This window comes from Eptesicus fuscus, chromosome 6 (genome assembly GCF_027574615.1).
Source record: "Eptesicus fuscus isolate TK198812 chromosome 6, DD_ASM_mEF_20220401, whole genome shotgun sequence".
NCBI classification, from domain to species: Eukaryota; Metazoa; Chordata; class Mammalia; order Chiroptera; family Vespertilionidae; genus Eptesicus; species Eptesicus fuscus.
The window spans coordinates 4,961,505-4,971,832 of record NC_072478.1 but is presented as its reverse complement, the minus strand read 5'-3'; the positions used below and the strand labels follow the sequence as shown (position 1 = coordinate 4,971,832).

At 49.7% G+C, this 10,328-nt stretch overlaps 1 protein-coding gene across 1 annotated transcript; it reads left to right on the top strand.

Annotated features, from left to right (window-relative positions):
• Positions 1–304: 304 nt before the first annotated feature.
• Positions 305–4,726, top strand: LOC129149546 (nuclear envelope pore membrane protein POM 121-like). The gene is made up of 4 exons (XM_054718303.1): positions 305–755; positions 800–1,481; positions 2,033–2,140; positions 4,650–4,726. Exons 1-4 carry the CDS (start codon positions 305–307, stop codon positions 4,675–4,677), a joined length of 1,269 nt encoding a protein of 422 aa, XP_054574278.1. The 3' UTR covers positions 4,678–4,726.
• The last annotated feature ends 5,602 nt before the right edge of the window (positions 4,727–10,328 follow it).

The following is a 10,328-nucleotide window of genomic DNA, read 5'->3' as shown; positions in this document are numbered from 1 at the left end:
ACGGGGCGGGCGGCTCAGGCGCGGAGCCGCTCGAACCCGGAGCGGGAGGGGAAGGGACGCGCGGCCGCCCGGTGCTGCCCGAAGCCCCAGCCTCCGGCGGGCGCTGCTGAGGCCGGAGCGGTTCCGGGGCCCGGGGGTCGCCGAGCCCCTCGGCCGGGAAGCGTCCCGGGCGCGCGTCCTGCCCGCGGGCCTGGCGCCCTCTGCGCTCGGCCGTTCTGGCCGCGCCTCGCACGTGGCCCTGCGCCGTCAACGGAAACCCCAGCCCGGACTCCGGTGGACCGGCCCGACGGCGCCGCGCCGCGCCATGGGCAGTTACCTGAGCTGGCCTCGCCCCCGGCCGCCGCCCTCCGCTCCGCCCGGCCGGGACCCGCCCGGGAAGCCCGAGAGCCCGGGGCCCGCGCCCGCCGGCCGCTGCGCTAACCGGGTTCACTCGGGGGCCCCGCTCCCGGGCGTGGCCCGCAGGCTGTCGTACGAGGACCTCGTGGCCTCGCCGCGGCGGCGGCGGCAGCACCGGAGGCTGCAGGCCGTGCACCAGCGGCGGTACCCCGCCCGGCAGGCCCGCTGCCTGCTCCTGGGGCTGCTCTCCGCGGCGCCCCGCGGGGCCGCGCCGCCCGGGCTGCCCGCCGGCGGCTCCAGGCTGTTCTGCGCCGCGGGCGTCCTGAGGATGGCCTCCGCCCGGGGCAAGCCGACCCTCCGCCTGGCGCTGAAGCGCACCGTCGTCTGCATGTGGTCCTCGCTGTCCGGGCACCTCGCCGGCCCCGGCGCGAAGGCGGCCCCGGCCCTCGGACCGGGCTGCCAGCCGGGGGCCGAGGAGGAGAAGGGCCCGACCGCCCCGGGGGCCGGCGGCCCGGGCCGGGGCCGGCGCGGCAGGAGGAAGGGCGCCGGGCCCCCGAGAGGCGGGAGCCTGGGAGGAGGGGCTCCGACGGCGGCGGCGGTGCGCGGTCCGCGTTCCGGCGCCTGGTGGTCAACGGAGTCCCGTGCTCCTTCGTGCCCAGGCCGGGGCCCCTTCGGAGAGATTTCGGCCCCAGGGCCCCGCACGGCAGCTCGGGGAGCCCGTCCCGGACCAGCCTGCTGAGCTCGTGCAGCAAACGCAATGCCATCACCAGCTCCTACAGCTCCACCCGAGGGCTCCCGGCGCCGCAGCGGCTCCCGGGCCGGGCGGCCGCCCTGCCCCACGCGCCCGCGCAGAAAGCCGGCGGGGAGAGCCGCCCGCCCGGCTCCCGCGTCTCGGCGGAACCGCCCGGGAGGGGCGCGCAGGAGAAGGTGGCAGGTGTCGCCGAGGGGCAGAAGCAGGGCGGGCGTTGCTCCCGCGCAGCCGACGACGGCAGGCCCCGCAAGCGCAGGATTCCGCTGCTGCCCCGGAGGGGAGGCGCCGGGCGGCTCCTGCCCTCGCCCCCGCAGTTAGGCTATCGGGTCACCGCGGAAGACCTGGACCGAGAGAAGAGAGCGGGGCTGCAGTGGATCCGCAGGGTCTTGGAAGGGTAAGACGGGTCCCTTCACTGCCGCGCCCTCAGCTCACACGTGCTATGTGCGTAAGTATGATCACATAAGTATGTGATTCACATGTAACCAGTATATAATAATACAATGAACACGCAACACATGCCTGTTATACGCATGTGTCACATACATGTTATACATAATATGTATCACTCTGCATGTTACATATATGTGCATACAGCATATACATGTGTGTGTATGCTGTGTTACATATACAGTACATAGTATGTATTATATTACATATAATAATACATACTGAGCCCTAGCTGCTTTGGCTCAGTGGATAGAGCATCAGCCCATGGACTGAAGGGTTCCAGGTTGAATTCGGGTCAAGGGCACATGCCAGGGTTGTGGGCTGGATCCCCAGAGGGGGGCATGCAGGAGGCAGCCGATCAATGATTCTCTGATCGTTGATGTTTCTGTTTCTCTCCCTCTCCCTCTCTGAAATCCGTCTGTGTGTGTGTGTGTGTGTGTATATATATATATATATATATATATATATATATATATATATTGCTCTTTGAATCCACAGTGGAGGAGCAATTGGCTTGTGCCCAGACTTACCTTGCGTTTTCTGTGGCCCAGCTAATGGGAAAGCGGCACCACTTCATGCCTGTGGATGCGGACTGCCGATATCTGTGTGAGTCTGCTAGTGGCCCGGTGCATGAAATTCGTGCACATAAAAGGGAATTAATTTGAAGAAATATTTTAATATTCCTATTTGTCCTTTCTCTATAATAGAAGTGTCAGAAATGAAAGATTAGTAAAATGTATATAAAATCTCCCTCCTGTCAGTTCTGGGGCGGGCCGCAGGATCTAGAGTCAAGTTCCCGCCCACCACCCGCACACACTTCCAACACGCAGGAGACCCTGACCCGGCCGGCCCCACCCACGTCAAGCCCCTCCCGGCGGGGGGCACAGCCTCAGGTCCCCCGTCAAGCCCAGTCCCCCGCCCCCGCCCCTGCCCCTGCCCCTGCCCCCGCCCCCGCAGCATCACATCAGCGCTGATGTTCCAGGGGCGTTTTGGGCTCACGTACCTTCCCCGGGGATGCAGGCAGGCAGCTTCACCTCAGCGCCGGCAGGGACACACACAGGCAGCCGGACGTTAGCGCTGGGGGCAGAAGTCCCCGCCCCCGTCCCGCCCACAGACTGGTCCTGACTGGGGCACCGTAATGGACAAACTAGCACATTACCTCTTTATACGTATAGATTATACGTATAGATGGGATGGCAACCTATGCACTTACTTTTCCCTCTTCTTCTCACCTGCCCACTGGCCTCACTTTGAGCCAGATCATACATACCTACTGTATGTTAGGAAACGACTCGTGATAACTTTATTCTTTAAATTTTTTTCTAGTTTTCTATATATTTAGATCAGATAATGCCATCTAGTTTTCACCAAGCTTTTTCTTATGGTAACATCTTATAGAACAATTACTGAAACCAGAAAATTAACACTGATAGAGTGCTATTAGCTAAACTTGGGGCTTTAATAATTAGATTTCCCGTTTTTCCAGTAAAGTTTTCTGTCTGCCCCAGTATCAATCTAGAATCTAACATTGCATGTTCTTCATGTCTCTTTAGTTTCCTCCACGCTGTGACCATTTCTCCACCTTAACATCTTGGGTGACCATCCATGTCTATACTTTAAGCTGATAGGCATTTAAGTTCAAACACATTCTTTCTTTCTTTTTCAAATATATATTTTATTGATTTCTGAGAGGAAGGGGGAAGGGAGAGAGATAGAAACATCAATGATGAGAGAGATTAATTGAGCGGCTGCCTCCTACATGCCCCCTAATGGGGATCGAGCCCTCAACCTGGGTATGTGCCCTTGACATGAATTGAACCTGGGACCCTTCAGTCCCCATGCCGACACTCTACCCACTGAGCTAAACTGGCTAGGGCCAAACACATTCTAAAAGCACTACGTTGTTATTCACCCCCATGCTTTATGTTTATGATGTCCTATTTTACATCTTTTTGTTTTGTGTATCTCCTGACTATTATTGTTATAGTTAATTTTGCTACTTTTGTTTTTTAACCTTCATACTAGCTTTTAAGTGGTTGGTTCACTATGTTTATTATATACTAGTGGCCTGGTGCATGGATTTGTGCACATTGAAAGGAAATTAATTATAAGAAATATTTTAATATTGCTATTCGCACTTCTCTATAATAGAAGTGTCAGCCAAATTCATGGTCAACAATGACAGATCGAAACACATATGTGCTATTGGCACCAGCGAGAGCTTTATATGTATTGCGCATGCGCAAGTCAACATTTATTTTTAAATTGCCAGTGTGCATCATATGTACCAGCCGGTCAGTCAGTCAGACTGTCAGACGGATGGTCAGTCACTTAGCCTTTTATGTGTATAGATTTGCCTTTACCGGTGAGATTTTTCTTTTCTGTATTTTATTATTTCTGGCTATGACCTTTTCTTTTCTACATAAAGAGGACCATTTAACATTTCTTGTAAAGCTGGTTTAATGGTGATGGACTCCTTTAGTTTTTGCTTTCTGTGAAAGCCTTTATCTCTCCTTCCATTCGGAATGATAACCTTGCCAGGTACTAGTATAGGGTTCTAGATTTTAGGTTCCCTTCTTTCAGCACTTTAAGTATTTCTTGCCACGCCCTTGTGGCCTGTAAAGTTGCTGCTTGACCCTGTTCCAATCTTATATTTATTCAGCAGTTTAGGGTTAGCCTATATTTTGTAAGCTTGAGTTTATCTCTCAGAGCCCTGAAATGCTCTCTGGCCGCCTCGTTCTCCTGGGGCCGCTGGGCTCCTGCTTTGTCCCCACTAGTGCTGTCCAGAGGGACAGAGAGGGCTCCCAGGCTGCCCGAGACCCCGGGGCCGGGGGCTGGCTCAGAAGCCATGGTGTCTGGGTCTCCTTATGGCACTGGGAGACCAAGGGCTATTATTGTTGTTGGGTTCTTTTCCTTTTCTTTCCTTTTCTTTCTTTCCTCTCCTTTCCCTTCCTTTTCCTCTTTCTTTCTTTTTCTTTTTGTATATGCCTGTTGGTAGTTCCAGACTGACCTGGCTGCAAGTCCTAGAGGTTTTTAAAATGCCCCACAGGGAACTCATGCCATGCCAAACCTCAAGTCCTAAGGTCCCCTAGTCAGCTGTCTTTCTTCTTTCCAGCCTTCAGTCACCTTTACTTCCTGCGTGATTGCTCCCGAGGCAGCCGAAGGGAGAAGCAGGGAGAAGTCCGCCTGCAGCATCTTGTGTGGAGCTGGTGCCTGGAGCGTTGCTTGTGAGGAGAGGCTGTGTGGGCCTCCCCGCTCTGCCATCCTGAAAGTGCCTCCTGAAATCAGCTTAGTTACAAATGCTCTAACAGAAGTTACATTTATTCCATATGCACCCTTTCAAGGGTCCTAGCACAGGCCAAATACCCACTGACTATTCCCATGAGTTCTTGTTATTTAGACATTTGTTTTTTAAATGGGTAAATAAACTAATTCTATTTCTATTCGATGAGTACACATTTCTGGGCCGTTTTTCATGCATCCCTGGTATATTCTCTAGGTTCACCTTGGTTCTTGCTGTAATTATTTTTCAGTAGTTCATCGAGTGAGGCTGTATGGAAGTAAGGTCTCTCAAACTTTCTGTATCTTTAATGACTCTCTTTAGCCCTCAGTTTTGAAAGATAATACAGATGGATAGGTGCAGAGTTTTTCGATTACTACGTAAATGTCCTTACCACCTTGATAGTAGTGTGTGATCATTTGACGACACGAAGTTGTGAGTGTGTTGGGCAAGTACACTTTCGTGGATGAGATTTTGTGTTTTGGTGTCAGGATCAGTCATTCAAATGTGGATGCTCGTACATCCGGTATGGGCCTTAGGGTAAGTCACCGATCCTGTTTACTTACAAATAAAACTGGGAGAATAAGGGAGAGTCACTCGGTGCTTAGATAAGTCCTCCGTGATGTCAGTGCTTTGTCTGTATTACCCCCTTTAGTTTTCACTACATAGTCACTGTCCTTCTTGTCTTTTCCAGGTGATGGAGCTTAGATCCAGAGCGAATAAATAACTTGAGGGTGGCAACATCGTGACTCATCCCTGTATGAGCTGACCCTTAAGCCTGAGGCTGTACTCTGTCTTCATAGTGCAATATCATATTCCATGTAGGGTCATTTGATACTTTAAAAATACAATCACCTAAAGAGCTAACTGTAGTGTCTGTCTTATACTTAAGTGCTCGTACATGTTATCTCTCATTACGACTTCCTCCCTGCTCCGCCCGCCACATGGGTGGCCCACATGGCCCTTTAGAGAGTCCCCCCTCCTCCCATGGCATCATGAGAACACTCACGGTCACCTGGCTCAGGTGCTCCTCAACCCTTTCCTCCTCAGTGCACCCCAGTGGGGCCAGTGTCCAGCAGAGCCTGGGCGAAGCCCCCTTCCTCCCCCTGGAGCCACTCCACGCCTCGTGCCACGGAAGCATCTGTGCCTGTGTCTTGAGCATCTTAAAAACCCTTCTCCAGTGGCAGCAGCAGCTTCAACCTCTGACCCCCTGTACCTAGTGCTCAACTCGGGTGTGTGGGACCAGGTGGAGGACAGATGCCAGTCCACTGTCCTGCACACACTCTCCTCCTCCTGTCTTGCCTCTTTCTCCAAACTTCCCCTGTCTTCCCAGGGCACTGTCCCACTCCCAGGCACCAATCTCATCAAGCTTTATCAATCTAATTTAGTTTCCTGCTCTAGGATAATGAGAACCACAGAGCTGAGCTTTAGTGGGGGGCTGAGGGGGGAGAGAGAGAGAGAGAGAGACCCCCAGGATCTGAGACCTGAATCAGAGATGAGTCCTGAAAGAGGAGGGGAAGGCTGAGGCCAGATGTGCCACCAACAGAGGGCTCCGTGAGACCAGTGCCAGAGGAGGGAGACTTTTCTAGATTTGGGGAGGTCAGGTCTGGTGAGGAGAGAAGCTAGCACAGTGATGGGCAACCTTTTGAGCTTGGTGTGTCAAACTTCGCCAAAAAACTGAGCATAACTCGAGTAGTGTGTCACTTTGAGGAAAAAACATTATTTCGCGATATTTATAGTTTAAATAACATAAATGTATAATTGTTATATATAATTGTATTTAATAAACCAAAAACTAAATATTTAACTTACCTGCTTAGTGACTTCTTTGTTCATCCGTCAGTCGGTTTCTTTTGTTGGTCTTGATATTATTTAGCTTGTGTGGGGTGCCGTGAACTAAGATAAGTGAGGGGGAGGGGGAATTCTTTAACTAACCTGCCTATTAGTGACTTTTTTGTTGCTGAATTTCATTGGCTAAATCTTCAGTTGAAGGTTGGTATTTTGTACACTTGAGGCCCAAGCAAGCGCTACTAACTTCATCTGTCAATCTATTTCTTTTGTTGGTTTTGATATTATTTAACGCTGAGAATAAGGCCTCACAAAAGTATGTAGAGGGAAAAATTGTGAGTAAAGCCATTGCTATACTTTTCAGGGTGCTAAAAGTGTCTGGTAGTCGGTTCCAGGCACTTCAAATTTCCTGTTCATAGTGGCACTCCTCTTGATTTTCCAAGCGGCACCTTTCCAGATTCTCAAGCTTTGACCTCAAGTCGACAAACACCTGAGCCCAGATACTGTCTTGAAATTCTGCAAGTTGCATCTCCAAATCATCAATTTGCATCCATTGGAAACGATTTAATTCCAAACTACTGTAGACTACTATATCAGGATACTTAATTATTTTCATGATCTGTTCTAGACTTCTAAATTGACTAAATCTATCACTAAACTGGTCAAGTAATGAGTCTAAAACATGCTGGTACTTCATATGCAAGAGTTACATTTCATTTTGTACAGCTGCACTGGCCTTCTCAAAATATTTTGTTACTCGAGGAAAATACTTATAAGTTTTAGTTCTACATCTCGCTTGAAAATTTTAACTTTACTTTCCAAAGCTTTTATGTATCCACATAATGTCAATACTTTTGCCAAAACCTTGTAACTTTAAGTTCAGTTCATTAATATGAACAGAGAGATCTGTAAAAAACATCAGGGTGTTGACCCACTTAACATCATTAAGCTGAGGAAAGTTTCCCAGATCCTTATCATCAAGAAATACCTTAATTTCTTCAAAGCACTCCACAAAGCGCTCAAGAACTTTGCCTCGGCTCAGCCATCTTACATTATTGTACATCAGCAGTCCACTGTAGGTGGAATCAACCTCCAGTAAAAGTGCCGAAAATTCTCGCTTGTGAAGGGGGCGAGCAGCTATTAAATTAACTGTTTTTGTAACAACTGACATTAAGTCGTTTAAGTCGGTGAATCCTGCCTTGGCACATAAAGCCTCCTGATGGATAATACAATGAAAAGGCACAATCGGATGTCCAATAGCTTCTGTAAACAATTTGACAAATCCGACTTTTTCCCCCACCATATTTGGTGCCACATCTGTTGTCACTGACACAACTTTAGAGATATCAATGCTTAGGTCATGAAATGTTTGTATAACAACCTTACATATTTCGCTTCCTGATTTACTTGTTGACACTGATACTAACTTTATCAACTCTTCTCTCATTGTGAGACCATCAGAATATCGACCAATAATGGCCAACTGAGCATGTGATGTGACATCAGTAGTTTCATCAAGAGAGATAAAAAAATATTTACACTTCCTTATGTCTCTCTTTAATTGATGTTGTACATTTGTGTTCAGTCTCATTATTTGGTCTTTTATGATATTTCTACTGAGTGGTAACTCAGATATTCTCTTAATAATTGCATCTTTATTGTGCATATCGTGAAATAGAACTGGTGCACATCTTAGGAGAGTTTCTTTAATAAATTCTCTCTCACTGAGCGCTTTTCCATGCTGAGCTATAGAGTGAGCAATGCTCAAACTTGCAGATGTTAAATTTGTAGAGCCTTTCATAAATTTAAGGATGGAATTAGATTGGCTCTTATAAAGGTGTAGCTGCCTGGAAATGTATTCTTTCCTTTCATCCTCACTTTTTTCCAAGAGCTGGGAATGATTAGTTTCAAAATGTCTATTTATATTCCACGTTCTGCTTACTACCGTTTCAGTACATAGAACGCAAAATGATCTGCCGTTTTTTTCTATAAAGCCATACATCTCGGTCCATGTCTCTTGAAAGGGTCGGCCACTGCTACTACCATTTCCTTTACTTAACCTTAGTTTTTTATTTTTTGGGTTCTCCAGCAGGGGGGCAGTGACAGAAGATAGAATTATAGATAGCTTGTTAGGCGTGCAGGCAATTAGGGGTTAACTAGCCTAACTAACCACAAAATGGTGCATATAACTGTCTTTTAGGAAAGGGCAGGGTTAATAAGCAGAAATAGGGGTTAATAAGGATGCACAACAGTAATAGTGGTGAAATGGAGTCTGCACTATGGAGCAAGATGGTGTTCCTTATGTGAATTAAAATGGCTGCCGCTATTTCTAATGGCGGGAAACGGCACCCATAGCACACCACAAACCCTTGCCTCTCCCAGCCTCCCCCTCACTTATCTCAGTAATGATGGATTAGAAATCCATGACACCCCAGAACAGTAGATAATGGTTGCTGTGGTTAACTGTTATTTGGTTACTGGTAATGGCAGGGCCCCCAGAGATGTGTCCCCCGCTGCGTTCCGCTGCTTCCTGCTCTGCCGGCGGAAGTGAGGGCAAAGATCCCGGCTTAACCGCAAGTCCCAGAACTAGACGCTCTGTGCCGGACTTCTGTTGTTTTGGCCTACAGACCTCCGGCACAGAGTGTCTAATAGGGGAGGATGAAACATTTGCGACTAGAGTCTTGGAGTTAGTCTAGTCGCAAATGTTTCATCCTCAGGAGCAGCAAATGTTTCATCCTCGGCATGCGGCCGCCTCAGCGGCCTTGTGTCATCAGAAATGGCTACGTGAGTCAGTGCTGACACGCATGTCATAGGTTCGCCATCACTGAGCTAGCATTAGGTAGAGAGGGGAGCTGCACCCTAAGTCACCCCCCTGCTCCCCTCCACAGGGCTGAGGAGTGGCGGTCCCATGGCAGCCTGTCTTGGGCTGGAGTCACTCGAATGACAGACACCAGAGAGGCAAATGTGAATGACCCTGCTGCGTGGGGTTGGAGCCGCATTTGTTTCCTGTCGCCAACGCTGAGCAGCAGGGACGGCAGCACCAGGGACTCACAACAGGACAGGGACTCAGGGGACACCTGGCAAACTCCACAGGCTGAACTGCAAGGGGAGTACTCGGGGCAGCAACTTCCCGGGCGAGCAAGTGCAGACGGGGACGTCCCCCTGCCGCTCCTCTGAATGGTCCCCTACAAAAACAAGACCTGGGCTCCTACAGGTGATCGGAGATGTTGCAATAAAAGATACATGTAATTTTTTATTGATTTCAGAGAGGCAGGGAGAGGAAGAGAGATAGAAATATCAATGATGAGAGAGAATCATTGATCAGCTGCCTCCTGCAGGTCCCCCATTGAGGATCAGCAGCAACCCGGGCATGTGCCCTGACCAGGAATCGAACCCGTGACCTCCTGGTTCAGAGGTTGATGCTCAACCACTGAGCCACGCTGGCCGGGCTGAGATGTTGCATTTTGTGTTGTATCTGTTTTGTCCGTTGTGGCCATGAGAGGCGGGTCTGGGTTGTTCCTGAAGGATGTGGATATCACTTGCATTCCTCACCTTGTGAATCAAGGTGCCCACAGACAGGTGACCGGACATGGAAAGGTGGGCGGAGTCAGGCAGAAGAGGGAAGGTGGGGACCAGTGGTTGCTTCCTGTGAGGTCAGTGAGGTCAAAAGAGTTGCGTGCCTCTTCTTTCAAAGTACAGCTTTGAAAAAATTTTTTACTCTCCTTG